Consider the following 16,583-nt stretch of genomic DNA (forward strand, 5'->3'; position numbering starts at 1 on the left):
AGGTCTGTAGACTAGTGTAGTTTTCTCTGTTTTGTATTTTTTCACGTAGTTCAGTCTAGTTTTTGTACTGTGTCATGTAACACCATGGTCCTGAAAAACATTGTCTCATTTTTCCTATGCACTGTACCAGCAGTTATGGTCAAAATGACAATAAAAGTGACTTGAGTTGACTTGACTCTTCGTTGAAGCTATACCACGGCCTCACTTCAGGGAGTCTGATCACCTGTACTTCTACTGTACTCTATAATAGAAGCCTGTACTTCTACTCCTTGAGTATAGGCAGAGACTGAAGACTGCAGCACCAGTAGTGAGCATCAAGAGGTATGCACAGGACTGCCTACAGAACTTCTTTGAATCGGTGGATAAGACTGTATTCAGGGATTCATCTTCGAATATGGATGAATAAAACTTCATTAAAACCTGTGTGGATGAATGTGTGCCTACAAAGACTTAGTGTACATTCCTAAACCAAAAGCCGTGGATACACTAGGAGGTACGTTGTCTGCTGAAGGCCAGATCTGTGGCATTCAAGTCTGGCGACCCAGGCCCATACCAGCAAAGCAGGCATGATTTGCGGAGGGCTATTTCAAGGGCGAAGAGACAATTTTGAATGAGGTTGGAGGTGACATCGGATGTACGACAACTCTGGAAGAGTTTGTAAGACATTACTTCCTACAATAGCATGAATAGCAGTGATGCTTCTCTGCCAGATGAACTCAACGCCTTCTAAGCCCGCTTTGAAAGGGAGAACATAACTATGCTTATTTCGGATCTCCCCCTCCCATTTCCAAATCTCTTACTATCTCTTCTTTCAGTTAGTCCCGGCGAAGGGTCTCAGCCCAAAACATCGACTGTACTTCTTCCTATAGATGCTGCCTGGTCTGCTGCGTTCTACCAGCATTTTGTATGTGATCCTTGTAAATCTCCTCTGCACCCTTTCTATAGCTTCTACATCCTTCCTATAGTGAGGCGACCAGAAATGTGCGCAGTATCCCCAAGATCCCTCTGATCCTCCACACTGTCAAGATTCTTACCATTAATGCAATATTCTGCCATCATATTTGACCTACCAAAATGAACCACTTCACACTTTGCTGGGTTGAACTCCATCTGCCACTTCTCAGCCCAGTTTTGCATCCTATCAATCTCCCACTGTAACCTCTGACAGCACTCCACACTATCCACAACACCTCCAACCTTTGTGTCATCAGCAAACTTACTAACTCATCCCTTCACTTCCTCATCCAGGTCATTTATAAAAATCACAAAGAGTAGTGATCCCAGAACAGATCCCTGAGACACATCACCGGTCACCAGCCTCCATGCAGAATATAACCCATCTTCAACCACTCTTTACCTTCTGTGGGCAAGCCAGTTCTGGATCCACAAAGCAACGTCCCCTTGGATCCCATGCCTCCTTACTTTCTCAATTAGCCTTGCGCAGGATACCTTATCAAATGCCTTACTAAAATCTATATACAGCTCTACCTTCATCAATGTGTTTAGTCACTTCCTCAAAAAAATTCAATCAGGCTCGTCAAGCATGACCTGCCTTTGACAAAGCCATGCTGACTATTTCTAATCATATTATGCCTCTCCAAAATGTTCATAAATCCTGCCTCTCAGTATCTTCTCCATCAACTTACCAACCACTAAAATAAGACTCAATGGTCTATAATTTCCTGGACTATCTCTACTCCCTTTCCTGAATAAGAGAAAAACATTCACAACCCTTCAATCCTCTGGAACCTCTCACATCCCCATTGATGGTTTAAAGATCATCACCAGAGGCTCAGCAATCTCCTCCCTTGCTTCCCACAGTAGCCTGGGGTACATCCCATCCAGTCCCAGTGACTTATCCAACTTGATGCTTTCCAAAAGCTTCAGCACATCCTCTTCCTTAATATCTACACACTCAAGCTTTTCAGTCCGCTACAAGTCACCCCTACAATCACCAAGATCCTTTCCCGTAGTGAATACTGAAGCAAAGTATTCATTAAGTGCCTCTGCCATCTCCTCCGGTTCAATACACACTTTTCCACTGCCACACTTGATTGGTCCTATTCTCTCACGACATATCCTCTTGCTTTTCACAGACTTGTAGAATGCTTTGGGGTTTTCTTTAGTCTTCCATACACTTCCCTGAGAACATCTTGCATTCTTATAAACCCGAGAGAATATCATCCAAACATTATCAAACTACAGTTTTAAGTTCGCTCATCCCAGGAATCAATCTTATGAATTAACTAAGGCTCAGAGGAAAAGAGATCAGAACAGCACCCAGTTCTCTAAATGAAGACTCACCAAAACCATGAATAATAGTGATGATAATAATAATAATAATAACAACAACCCTGAATACCCTGTAGAACCATACAATACAGGCACAGGACCTTTTGCCCACAACATTGTGCCAATATAATTAAACTTGCAACTAAGCTAATCCCTTCTGCCTCCAAAATGTCTATATCTTTCTATTCTCTGCAGATACATTTGTCTATCTAAGAGCCTCTTAAACAGCTCTGTCATATTTACTTCTACAACCACTGCAGCACATGACTGTGCTGTAACACACAGATCAAACCACATCATCAAGTTTGCCGATGACACAACCGTGGTGGGTCTCATCAGCAAGAACGATGACTCAGCTTACAGAGAGGAGGTGCAGCAGCTAACGGACTGGTGCGGAGCCAACAACTCTCGGAATGTGAACAAGACAAAAGAGATGGTTGTTGACTTCAGGAGGGCATGGAGTAACCATTCCCCGCTGAACATCAATGGCTCCTCGGTAGAGATCGTTAAGAGCTGTAAATTTCTTGGTGTTCACCTGGCGGAGAATCTCACCTGGCCCCTCAACACCAGCTCCATAGCAAAGAAAGCCCAGCAGCGTTTCTACTTTCTGCGAAGGCTGAGGAAAGTCCATCTCCCACCTCCCCCCCCACCCATCCTCATCACATTCTACAGGGGTTGTATTGAGAGCATCCTGAGCAGCTGCATCACTGCCTGGTTCGGAAATTGCAACATCTCGGATCGCAAGACCCTGCAGCGGATAGTGAGGTCAGCTGAGAAGATCATCAGGGTCTCTCTTCCTGCCATCATGGACATTTACACTGCACACTGCATGCGCAAAGCAAACAGCATTATGAAGGACCACATGCACCCCTCATACAAACTCTGGGAAAAGGCACTGAAGCATTTGGGCTCTCACAACCAGACTATGTAACAGTTTCTTCCCCCAAGCTATCAGATTCCTCAATACCCAGAGCCTGGACTGACATCTTACTGCCCTATTGTCTTGTTCATTATTTATTGTAATGCCTGCACTGTTCTGTGCACTTTATGCAGTCCTGGGTAGGTGTGTAGACTAGTGTAGATTTCTTCTGTGTTGTTTCTTTACATAGTTCAGTCTAGTTTTTGTACTATGTCATGTAACAACATGGTCCTGAAGTACGTTGTCTCGTTTTTACTATGTACTGTACCAGCAGCTATGTTCGAAATGACAATAAAAAGTGACGACTTGACTTGCTGACAGCACATTCCAGGCACCCACCATTCTCAGAGTAAAATAGTTGCCCAATCGATTTTCTTTGAACTACAGAGCAAGTTTAAGTCCATGCCCTTTATAAGAGAAATTTTAAACCTAGACTGTCTACTCTGTCTTTGACTCTCACAATCCTATTGTTGAAATTGATTGTTTTTATTAGTTGAATCAATGCAAGACTAAAAATCATAGTTTTAATCATAGTTTTCTTGTGACATAATTTGCATTTTTAACTATTTGTATCTTTAACAAACTCATGTATTTTCACAGTATGTGGTAGTTCATTCCCACTTACTGGCAACAGGTGGTCCAGCAGTTACATATATCTTTTCATTTTTAAATTGACTGGTGTACATTATATTTGTGTTATAATTGTTTTAATTATGTAGCCTATTATCTGGATTATTTCTAACCGAAGAATTTTTGTTATCTCAAGTATAAAGAAATGATCGTGAAAATCAAAGAGTCTCGCTCATTCCTGATTCCTAAAAAAGAGGCCAGGGATAAAAGATTACCGAGATCCAACACTAAAAACTTATCTACGTAATCCTGACAACGATTACTTTTGGATTCCATCACAAATTCAATGGCCAGCATATCATTAACCTTCTTAGTCATTTGTTGTATGCTTAATTTCTGCATTTCATGAACCAGTAAATCAAGATCCATCTGCCCATCAATGTTCACTTGTAATCACAATTTAAAACTATTTTTGTCTCTCTATTTTCCAAACCAAAGTACATAAATTCAGAAGAATGAGAGGAGATCTTATAGAAACATAAAATTATGAAAGGGAATTTCATATCTATAGGAAACAGGGAGCAAATAAGGTACTTGAGGAGTCTAAAAAAGTGCAAAAAATACTTACGAAAGAAATCAGGAGGGCTAAAAGAAGACATGAGGTAGCTTTGGCAGTCAAGGTGAAGGATAATCCAAAGAGCTTCTACAGGTATATTAAGAGCAAAAGGATAGTAAGGGATAAAACTGGTCCACCTGAAGATCAGAGTGGTCAGCTATGTATGGAACCAAAAGAAATGCAGGAGATCTTAAACAGGTTTTTTGCATCTGTATTTACTAAGGAAACTGGCATGGAGTCAATGGAAATAAGGCAAACAAGTAGTGAGGTCATGGAACCTATACAGATTGAAGAGGAGGAGGTGCTTGCTATCTTGAGGCAAATCAGAGTAGATAAATCCCCAGGACCTGACAGGGTATTCCCTTGGACCTTGAAGGAGACTGGTTTTGAAATTGCAGGGGTCCTGGCAGATATATTTAAAATGTCAGTATCTACAGGTGAGGTGCCAGAGGATTGGAGGATCCCTCATGCTGTTCGTTGTTTCAAAAAGGCTCGAAAAGTAATCCAGGAAAGTACAGGCCGGTAAGTTTGACGTCGGTAGCAGGTAAAATATTGGAAGGAGTACTAGAGATAGGATCTACAAGTATTTGGATAGACAGGGACTTACTAGGGAGAGTCAACACTGCTTTGTGCATGTAGGTCATGTTTAACAAATCTTTTAGAGTTCTTCAAAGAGGTTACAAGGAAAGTGGATGAAGGGAAGCCAGTGGATGTTGTCTACATGGACTTCAGTAAGACCTTTGACAAGGTCCCACATGGGAGGTTAGTTAGGAAGATTCAGTCGCTAAGTATACATGGTGAGGTAGTAAATTGGATTAGACATTGGCTCAATGGGAGAAGTCAGAGAGTGGTAATGGACGAATGTTTCTCTGAGTGGAGGCCTGTGACTAGTGGTGCACCACAGGGATCAGTGCTGGGTCCATTGTTATTTGTCATCTATATCAATGAACTGGATGATAATGTGGTAAATTGGATCAGCAAATTTGCTGATGATACAAAGATTGGAGGTGTAGTGGACAGTGAGGAAGGTTTTCAAAGCTTGCAGAGGGATTTGGACCAGTTGGTAAAATGGGCTGAAAAATGGCAGATGGAGTTTAATACAGACAAGTGTGAGATATTGCACTTTGGAAGGAAAAACCAATGTAGAACATACAAGGTAAATGGTAGGGCACTGAGGAGTGCAGTAGAACAGAGGGATCTGGTAATACAGATACAAAATTCCCTAAAAGTGGTGTCACAGGTAGATAGGGTAGTAAAGAGAGCTTTTGGTACATCAGCCTTTATAAATTAAAGTACTGAGTATAAGAGTTGGAATGTTATGGTGAGGTTGTATAAGACATTGGTGAGGCCGAATATGGAGTATTGAGTGTAGTCTTGGTCACTGAATTACAGGAAGGATATTAATAAGATTGAAAGAGTGCAGTGAAGGCTTACAAGGATGTTGCCAGGGCTTGAGAAACTGAGTTAGAGAAAGGTTGAATAGGTTAGGACCTTATTCCCTGGAGCGTAGAAGAATAAGGGGAGATTTGATAGAGGTATATAAAATTATGATGGGTATAGATAGAATGAATGCAAGCAGGCTTTTTCCACTGAAGGTAAGGGAGAAAAAAAACCCAGAGGACATGGGTTAAGGGTGAAGGGGGAAAAGCTTAAAGGGAACATTAGGGGGGTGCTTCTTCACACACAAGAGTGGTGGGAGTGTGGAATGAGCTGCCAGATGAAGTGGTAAATGCGGGCTCACCCTTAACATTTAAGAAAAACTTGGACAGATACATGGACGAGAGGTGTATGGAGGGTTATGATCCAGGTGCATGTCAGTGGGACTAGGCAGAAAAATGGTTCCGCACAGCCAAGAAGGGCCAAAAGGCCTGTTTCTGTGCTGTAATGTTCTATGGTTCTAAGGATAGATAAGATAGAGACAGGAAAGTTGTTTCCACTGGTAGGTGAGACTAGAACTATGGGACATAGCTTCAGGATTTGGGGGAGTAGATTTAGGATGGAACTGAGGAAGTATTGTTTTTCCCAGAGAGTGGTGAATCTGTGGAATTCTCTGCCCAATGAAGCCAGTGGAGGCAACCTCAGTAAATATATTTAAGACAAGGTTGAATAGATTTTTGTATTGTAGGGGAATTAAGTGTTATGGGGAAAAGGCAGGTAGGTGGAGATGAGTTCATGGCCAGATCAGCCTTCATCTTTTTAAATAGTGGAGCAGGCTAAGAGGGCCAGATGACCTACTCCTGCTCCTATTTCTTATATAAATATTGTATTTTCCCAGTTGATATTTCAGTTGGCATCCACTTGTGTAACCTAATCTGTATTCCTTGCTTAAGCTAATGTGTATTCCTTGCATTCTCCCCACAACTGATTTTGTCAACTAGTTTTATATTATTAAGTTTTTTCAGTCATGTAGTTTTTTTTGTTTTTGGCCCTATCTTTCTCATTTTTTTGGTGGGGGGGAATTTGGGGATTGATGTGCCTGTTCCCTTTCGATTTATTTTATGCAGGGAGCGGGTATTTGGGGGTTGATGCGCCTGTTCAATTTTTGTTCCCTTTTTTGTGCTGGGAGGGAGGATTTGGGGGTTGATGATCATGCTACTTTTTCTTTTCTTTCTTGGTTTCATAGCTATCCGGAGAAGAAGAATTACAGAGTTGTATACTTTGTTAATAAATGAACCTTTGAACCTTCTCAACCTTTGACTAATTATGTTTATTCACCTATTTTAAATCACTTAATACAAACTGTGAACAACTGAGGGCTCATGATTGAGCCCCCAAGCTGCCCCATCAATAACAGTTTAACAAGCTAAAATGATCCATTTATTCCTGCTCCCTGATTTTTGACCTTTGATAAATCTTCTTTCTAAGCTAATTATGTTATTCCACAATGTTTTATATAGTATAACTCTTTTACATTTGTCAAACACAATGTTCGTTTCAGAAAATCATGTTATTCTGCCTTTAACAATTTTTTGAATGTCATATTCCAATGTCCCTTATGCAGATACCATGATTTTATTGGTAAAAAATATCTTGACAATTGATCCACAGTTCTTATTCCCTCCTTCTATCTTTAATTACAATGTTATTTTTGTTATTATTTAATCAATTGGGAATGTTCCAGAAGTGAGGACATTTGGAAGATCATCACTAATGTATCTGCTTTCTCAGAGATCATTACTTTTTGAACTTTGGGATACAGCTTTGTACATCCAGTTCCAATACATTCTCTTTTATGATATTAACAATTTGAAGTTCCTTAAGTTCATCTTTTCTTTACATATACTGTTTTCATTGTAGTGAACAAAGTAATCATTTATTTGCACAAATGTTTATTCCTTATTATAATACTTCCTATCAAAATTTGCATGCATTCCATAATTGTTTTTGCCACTCTAAATTTTTTTTACATAATTATACTGATCAAATGTATTTAGGATTTAGAATTTATTTAAATCTTACATCCATCCCACAATGTGAGGGAGTAAAAATCTTTGCATTATGACTCCATTGCAATGTCCAGGCATGTGAATTTAGACCATAGACCATAAGACAAAGGAGCAGAAGTCGGCCATTCGGCCCATCGAGTCTGCTCCACCATTTCATCATGAGATGATCCAATCTCCCCTTTAGTCCCATTCCCCTGCCTTCTCACCATAACCTTTGATGTCCTGACTACTCAGATACCTATCAATCTCTGCCTTAAATACACCCAGTGGCTCGGCCTCCACTGCCACCCGTGGCAACAAATTCCACAGATTCACCACCCACTGGCTAAAATTTTTTTTCCGCAACTCCGTTCTGAATGGGCGCCCTGCAATCCTCATGTCCTCTCGTACCAGACTCCCCCACCATGGGAAACAACTTTGCCACATCACTCTGTCCATGCCTTTCAACATTCGAAATGTTTCTATGAGGTCCCCCTTCATTCTTCTAAACTCCAAGGAGTACAGTCCAAGAGCAGTCAAACGTTCCTCATATGTTAACCCTCTCATTCCCGGAATCATTCTAGTGAATCTTCTCTGAACCCTCTCCAACGTCAGCACATGCTTTCTTAAATAAGGAGCCCAAAACTGCACACAGTTTAAGTCTAACAGCTGGAACAGTTTATGGTCGGGGTGACTGGTGCCCCGATGATCTTCCAGGCTTATTACTGCAACTTTATATCTCTCATTGGAAAAATAGAATTTTGTTTTAAATAAAGGTGGATTCAAATCCCCCATATGGGAGGGGACTTTGCAGGTGGATAAGCAGAGAAATATTTAATAATGATATGTATTCACAAATGCATACAATTCATTTACTGAACTCCAGCAGAACATCACTATACAGTAAACATTGTCCAAACTCTCCAGACTACAGCAAAGTGAAATCCCATAGGTTGGTGAAGATTTTTTAAGTAGCATTTATTGAAGCTTATGAATATAACCTAATTATCTAAGTTTGCTTGCAAACATAAAACAGTACAGTGCAAGTATAGGCCCTTGAGACCATTGTCTCTGTGCTGAATATCATGCTAATCTAATGCTATCATGCTAATAATCATACTGATCATTCAACAAATTCCATTCTGTGAAAGACTTACCATTCTTCTCCAATTTTATAAACATAAATGATACTGTCTGTCTGTCCAATAGCTATTTTGGTGGAATCTGGTGAAAAGGCCATCCCTTTGACCACATAGCTTTTCTTGCCATACTGAAAAAAAGACAATGATATAATTTTTAATTGCAACAATCTAAATGAAAAGAGCATAAATTGTACTCCACAGCTAATCTTGTTTCACAAGTGACTAAATGCTAGAAAAGACATCTATATCCTTAAATAATATTTGGAATGATTTTCAGTTTTTTAAAGAGCACATCTTCTTGAAGATACAAATTCAGAGGATTAATATTAGATTTGTGGTCAGAGCTCAACAGTGAGCAAAAGTTGTAGAAAACAAATTAATTATTTATTATTACCAGTGCACGCCATATATCATTCAAGAAAATATATTTGGCTAAATAGGATTAAATAACAAAATGGTTCATTCATGATCTATGTTAAAATCTCACATTCATCTATTGCTAGGAGTGATTTAGTGGCACTGCCGTTACTGTCGCTGATATACAGATACAGGAACCCAAATATGATCCTATCCTTGTGCACTGTCTGTGTGGAGATTGTACTTTCTGTCAGTGACTGTGTGGGTTTCCTGCAGATGCTTTGGTTTACTCCCATTATCATAAAGAGGGTTCATTAATTTAAATTACCCCTTGAGTAATATTAAGGCAATTGCAGGAGAGGGTAAAAGAGAATAAATGCAATGATTTGTGGAAATTAGGAGCAGGGAGTGAAAGTGAACCAATATTATTTCTCCTCTGATAGTGCGCAAATTACTTCACTGTGTCATTACAAGATAAACCTCAAAATTCAAAATTAATCAAATGAATTTATAAACAAGGGTCTGTGCAAGACAAGTCTTCTTGCTGTACCTTTTCAATGCAAATAGCTGGTAGTGAGAATCTTCCATTTTTAGTAGCTATTATTGAGCTGAGTACACGTGCATCAAAGGTCCTAAAGATTTCTGAGATTATTGTTATTAGAACATACGACAGTGGAGCACAGGAACAGACCCTTTGGCCTGCAATATTGCACTAAACTAATAAAGGTTCAAAGTAAATTTATTATCAAAGTACATATATGTCACCATATACAACCCTGAGATTCATTTTCTTGTGGGAATACTCAATAAATCCATAATCAAAAAATAACCATAATAGAATCAATGAAAGACTGCACCAACTTGGGCATTCAAACAGTGCAAATACAAAAAGAAAGAATAACAATAAATAAATAAGCAATAAATATGGAGAACACGAGATGAAGTGTCCTTGAAAGTGAGTCAATAGGTTGGGAAGCATTTCAATGATAAAGTGAAGTTGAGTGAAGTTATGCCCTTTGGTTCAAGAGCCAAATTACTAATTAAATTATTAAGCAAATCCCACACTAAACTAATCTCTACTGCCTACACAATGTCCATATCCTTTCATTTCTTGCACATCCATGTGCCTTTCTAAGAGCCTCTTAGACATCTCTATCATATTTGCCTTCAATCCACTCCAGGCAGCACATTCCAGGCACCCACCATTCTCTGTGTTAAAAAAAAAAATCGCCTCACACATCTCATTTGAATTTTAACCCTCTCACCTTATATTTCAAACCTGGGAAAAAGAAACTGACTGTTCACTCGATGTATACCTATCATAATCGTATAAAGCTCTATCAGATTTTCTCTCAGTCTCTGCGTCCCCAAAGAAAACAACCCCACATTTGTCTGACATCTCCTTATGCCTAATCCAGCAGCATCCTGGTAAACCTCTTTTGAATTCTTCTCCAAAGTCTCAACATCCTTCCTAAAATGGGGTAACCAGAAGAGAATGCAATAATCCACATACAGCATAATTAGATTTAAAGCTGCAACATAACTTCCAGACTCTTGAACTCAATCCTTTATTATGAAAATATTCACTCTAGCTCTATCTAACCCCTCTAAGTGAAATATCTTCTTAGAATCCACCTTGTCAATCCTCCTCAGAATGTTCTGTGCTTCAATAAGTGCACATTAAAGTGCAATGAATGCAAGACCAATCTGTTCAACTAATGTCAATCAGTCACAGAAATTGACCTTTCCCGCACTCTTTCCAATGCTAAGTATTTAATTCCTTATAGATTAAATCTGTACACAATACTCCAGATGTGGGCTCACAAGACCTTGTAAATTTTCTTCAAAATGTTTCTACTTTTGTATTCCATTTTTCTTTCTATGGAAGTCAATGTTAAATTAATCTTCCTAACTATTAATGGCTTGATTTTTCATTCCTCCTGCCAAAGTGGATATCATCATATTCTACTTCATCTGCTTACTTCTTGCTCAAGAATTCACTATCTATTCCTTTGAAAGGTCTTTATGCCCTTCCTATGAACATCGCATATTATTTGTGAAAGAAGGCTCCAAGTCAAGGGTGTACAGCACAGGCCCACGATCAAGCATACTTTCTTCATCCAATGGTTGGTGTGTCAAGGGCGACCTGGATGGGAAAGGCAATTTCCCAGAGCAAATAGTTTTCACCACATTTGTGTCCAGATATAATTGTCTGGTCTGACACCAGTAGAGAAGTGGTTATTGATGAACTCACAGTCCCCTGAGAAGACAACATCGATGAAGCCCATGAGCGCAAGTTAACCAAGTATGCAGAATTAAGATCAGAGTGCAGAGACAGAGGGTGGAAGGTCTCATGCTATCTATTTGAAGTAGGTTGCCGTGGCTTTATTGCATTCACTTTCCAGACATGGCTGCGTGACCTTGGCTTCACTAGACGAGATATCAAGTCAACCTTGATCAGCCATGCCCTTCCTTACAACTGATCTATTACCTAAAGTCATCTACAGTGCATTCAACTATATGATAATTTGATTATGGAACTTCCCTGTAAATAAATGATATCTGAACATTATTACTTATATTTAAGACTACAAGTTGCGATTACCTTAGAATCAGCAGGTTTAGTGGAGAATTTATCTCTTCTTTCTCCATTTTCATCATAGAGAAGAACAACTCGGTCCACTGTGCAGACTGCAAACTTGTTGTTGTTGGGTGCCCATGACATACATGTAACTTTTGCAGCACCATCCTTAAAGGAAAAAATAGCATAATTTACTTTAAAATTACATTCAACGTAGAAGGGAAAAAATCATCCCATTGTCCACTCGATAAAGAGCTAAATTCTGAAAACAAAACAATCTACTGAATAAAATCAAAATTCTCTCATCCTCATCGCCCAAAACATCTGATTATTTTCAAAATAACTAATATATTTAAGGTCTATATGACACCACCCTTTCATGTTCTGCTATTAAATTTCATGTTCCAATGTTTTTTCCTTTTTTTTACACTTACAAATGCGATTAATGTCCAGTGAGCGAAGCTAAAGAAATTCAAGATGGTTGGTCTTGCATCAACTGTAAAACTACTGGGGTTCAGAGACTGGAGTTCCAGAATAAATACGGAGGGATCGGTTGCATAGAAGAACAGAAGCGGAATTTTATGGTATGAATGTTATTACTGAGTTGACACTTTGATATGAACATCACTACAACGGTGCTCATTTCTCTCGAACAGAACTGGTGCAACTCTGATTACAGAAAGATCGAGTCGGGTGCAGATCTTGCATCTGACTACATTACAACAGGCTGCACCGTTACTATAAAGTTATTTGCGACGACCCGAGGGGCTACAGTCAAAGCTAGAATGCAGAGCAGAAAAGAAACGTCGGCCCCAAGTCATAATGTAGGCCCAGATATCTCCATGCGGCCTGCTCCTCCAGGCTGATCCCAGCCCCGCTCCACGCAACGCCCCCCACCCCACTGTACCTGCGGCGTCAACAGGGTTTTCAGGTGCTTCAGCTGCATTCTGCGATCTCACTTTGCTTCCTCCTCGTCGCGGAGCCGCTAGCCGCCGTTGCCCTAGTTACGAGCTCCCGTCCCATTCGTTCTCCGTTGCCCTTAGTTACGAGCCTCCATCCCATTTGCTCTCGGTTGCCCGGGCGGACAATTCCCTCCCATTTCCTCCATCTGGCGCCGCGTAACCGGCCTGCGAAGGGACGCCGCCTCCGCTGAAGCAAGTTTAGAGAGCTGCGTCAAGGCAGGAAAGCGCTTCATTTATATATTTATATTCAGTGGGGGGGGGGGGGGGGTCCCGGTTCGTTGAAGGAAAATACATGAAGACAAAACCGGAGAATTTAGCACATCTTGGAAGAGGAAAAGGATTCTGCATTTGCAGACGTTTCCGTTTCTTTCCCATATTTATATCGTTTGGGTTCGATAAGAGCTCGTTTACAGGGAAAGACGGCAATTTGACTATTTTGGAGAACGATGTAAAATTGTGGAGATGCCGGGGATTGAACCCGGGGCCTCATACATGCAAAGCATGCGCTCTACCACTGAGCTACATCCCCACTGCTGCATGCGGTTTCGCTCATGTCTCCTCCATATCCGTCCGATTCATTGTTCCATTGGTTTACAACAGTTCTGTTTAATTACGCATATTCTCATCATCTTTGCGTCCTCACCCTCTCAGATTGACGCGCCACTTTTAGAAAATTAATCCACGTTCACTCGGATATTTCTTTGTTCCCTTTAAATACTGCAATTTAGTTTACATTTCTCAAGGTTCCAACGGAATGTTGTTCATCTGAATTTCAGCTTAAAATTCTGACTACTAAGCAGAAATTCAAATTTATAGAAACAATTAAGTATATTTTTTCAGGTGGGAAGAAAACCGCTGGAAAAAAAAGTCAAAGACATTGATAAAGATTTTCCTTTGGGATCCACCAAGGTGATGCACAAGTCCACCAGAAGGCAAATGATTTTATACTACAACAGAAATTTTATAGAGTCAATACTTATATTACAGAAACCCGGTTTAGAAATCTATTACTGAAATAAAAGCTTAAAATTAGCCTTCCAACCTTGGGAAATGGAATTCGATGTAAGAATTTTGCAATTGTAAAATCCAGCTATTGCCGAAACTTGATTATTTTTACGACTATGGTGATTCAGATCATGTTTGTCGGTATCAAATACATTGGTGTTAAATTTGTGATAAGTGCGGTGCCACAGGGATCAGTGATAGAGGCTGCCATGCCACAGTCCTGGTATCTCGATAACAATGAAAATTACCTTGTGGGCACAGGAGGCAGTTTAAAAAGCTGGTCTTCATTCTCAAAGCACTTGATTACAAGAGAAGAGACACCTTGTTCCTAATATATGAAAAACTTTATGCGATCAAATCTATAATACTGTGTACAGCTCTGGTGTCCCTACTTAAAGAAAAGATAAACTTTCAATACAGAGCCTGCAGCAGCTTCAGCAGATTGATCTCTGGGGTGGCAGGCTTGTTCTGTAAGCAGAGGCTGATGAAGAAATGCAGCAGGTCATGTAGATCCACTTCCCTCCACAGATCCTGCTTCACTCATGAATTCCTCCAGCATTTTATTTTTCTCCTCTCTCTCTCTCTCTCTCTCTCTCTCTCTCTCTCTCTCTCCCCTTCCTCCTCCCCTCCCCTCCTCCCTCCTACAGTGTCTATAAGGTGTGGACATAGTCTCAAAATAAGGGATCAGTCATTCAGGAAAGAGATAAGAAAAATATTATTAATACAGAAAGTAGGTTATCTTTGGCAGTGGTCCCCAACCACCGGGCCACAAAGCATATGCTACCGGGCCACAAGGAAACGATATGAGTCAGCTGCATCTTTCCTCATTCCCTGTCACGCCCACTGTTGAGCTTGAACGCAAGCGAGGTTATTCCCCACACAAAGTCATCAGTCACCTAAACACAGTGATACCCTCGTGCCAGGGATCACTGGCTGGCCTCAGGTAACCGGCCGGCGAGAAGTTCCCGTTGCTACTGGCCTGGAGCATGGACAGATGGGCACTGCCTCTAAACCTGTTTAGCACACTGAATGTTCGTGGGGAACCCGGTGCTAAAATATTCGCAGATGACCTAATTCGTGCTCAGGGTTTCGTAAGTAGCAGAGCAGTTACCTCGCTGCAATCTACCAAAAGTCATCCCTCAAGCCAAACTTTTGTCGGCCGATAGATCCTACAAGGGGGGGTGGGCATGCGCCCTGTCACACTCGTCACTCGGTCGGTTGCTTTCTCCGGACTGTGACTGAGCACGGCCCCGGTATGGGGATATCTGGCCCTTACCTTGTCCTCTCACTGGTGTGTTGCAATGATTTTATATGTTCATACCAGGAAAATGTGCGCTGTGTGTTTAACATCCAAACGTTACTTAAAATATTATAATGCTATTGATTTATAAGTGAGTTATAATTGACTTATCACTATATCCATGCGAGGAAAATACACACTGTATGTTTAATATTAAATTCATTAGATAAACCCTTTTAGAAAAGAAATTGAGTGTATTAGCCACTTCTAAGTGACTTATAGTTGACTTATCACCTATATTCCAGTCGTGATTAACACCCGCCCCCCCCCCCCCCACCGTCGGCTGGTCTGCAAGAATATTGTCAATATTAAACCGGTCCGCATTGCAAAAAAAGGTTGGTGACCCCTGATCTTTGGAATGTATTACCCAGAAGTCTATGGAAACTTAGCACGAGGTCTGTTCACGAAATTCTTAGATATTTAGACATTAAGGTATCAAGGAACATGCAGTAAAGTAGCACTGAGGTAAAAGATGAATCATGTTCTTATTAAATGGCCTACTTATGCCTCACGTTCCCATGTTTTTATAATGTTATAATTTCCTTATTACAATTTTCAACAGTTAACTTTGTGACATGAAGCTACAACAACATTATTAAAACAAGGAGTGTGGGTTACTTTTCTGTGTCTGATTTCACCTTGCTGTGAACCTTTACTATCTGGGATTAGTGACAGAGGATGCATGCAATACAGATGTTGAGTGGAAGGCAGATCTATCGATATGCGTCAGTGTCCAGGATAACTTGGAGCTCAGCTTCTGAGCATCAGCAAACACAAGCATCATCTACACACTGCTGGGCTTTGGGTAACCTGACATTAACTTGACAGCCATTTCATGGCAACAGCAGATACCAACAATGAAATTCATCACCATCATTAGTTCACCAACATGGGCTTTGATTGATTGAGGGAAAGTGTATGTAGCAGCAATACCAAACCAAAAACAAAACAGTTGCCTCTACCCTGCGGCCACAATGGAGTTGTTATGCTTGCATGACACGCTCTCTGCTCCAATAGAATGACTGTTCAAAGAATCAAATCCTTTATTATCAGAATCAGAATCTAAATCAGGTTTATTATCACTGGCATGTGATGTGAAATTTGTTAACTTAGCTGCAGCACTTCAATGAAATACATAATCTAGCAGAGAGAGAGGGGGGAAATAATAAAATAAAAGATAATAAATAAACAAGTAAGTCAATCACGTATATTGAATAGATTTTTTTTAATGCGCAAAAACATAAATACTGTATATTAAAAAAAAGTGAAGTAGTGTCCAAGGGTTCAATGTCCCTTTAGGAATCAGATGGCAAAGGGGAAGAAGCTGTTCCTGTGTCACTGAGTGTGTGCCTTCAGGCTTCTGTACATCTTACCTGATGGTAACAGTAAGAAAAGGGCATGCCCTGGGTGCTGG

General features: G+C 40.3%; 1 protein-coding gene and 1 non-coding gene across 3 annotated transcripts in view; both read right to left on the reverse strand.

The window, feature by feature from the left end:
- ift172 (intraflagellar transport 172) overlaps window positions 1–13,053 on the reverse strand; it is a 180,867-nt gene extending 167,814 nt beyond the window's left edge. For both annotated transcript variants that reach the window (XM_059981671.1, XM_059981669.1), the window contains exons 1-3: window positions 12,810–13,053; window positions 11,927–12,070; window positions 8,980–9,092 (exon numbers count right to left, since the gene is read on the reverse strand). In XM_059981671.1, the coding sequence (XP_059837654.1) occupies window positions 8,980–9,092; window positions 11,927–12,070; window positions 12,810–12,848 (296 nt within the window). In that variant the 5' untranslated portion in view covers window positions 12,849–13,053. The remainder of the gene's footprint in view (window positions 1–8,979; window positions 9,093–11,926; window positions 12,071–12,809) is intronic.
- Window positions 13,054–13,321: 268 nt separating this feature from the next.
- trnaa-ugc (transfer RNA alanine (anticodon UGC)) lies at window positions 13,322–13,393 on the reverse strand. The gene has a single exon. It is a non-coding gene; the product is annotated as a tRNA-Ala (tRNA).
- Window positions 13,394–16,583: the final 3,190 nt, after the last annotated feature.

The sequence above is a fragment of the Hypanus sabinus genome, chromosome 10, assembly GCF_030144855.1.
Source record: "Hypanus sabinus isolate sHypSab1 chromosome 10, sHypSab1.hap1, whole genome shotgun sequence".
Lineage (NCBI taxonomy): Eukaryota > Metazoa > Chordata > Chondrichthyes > Myliobatiformes > Dasyatidae > Hypanus > Hypanus sabinus.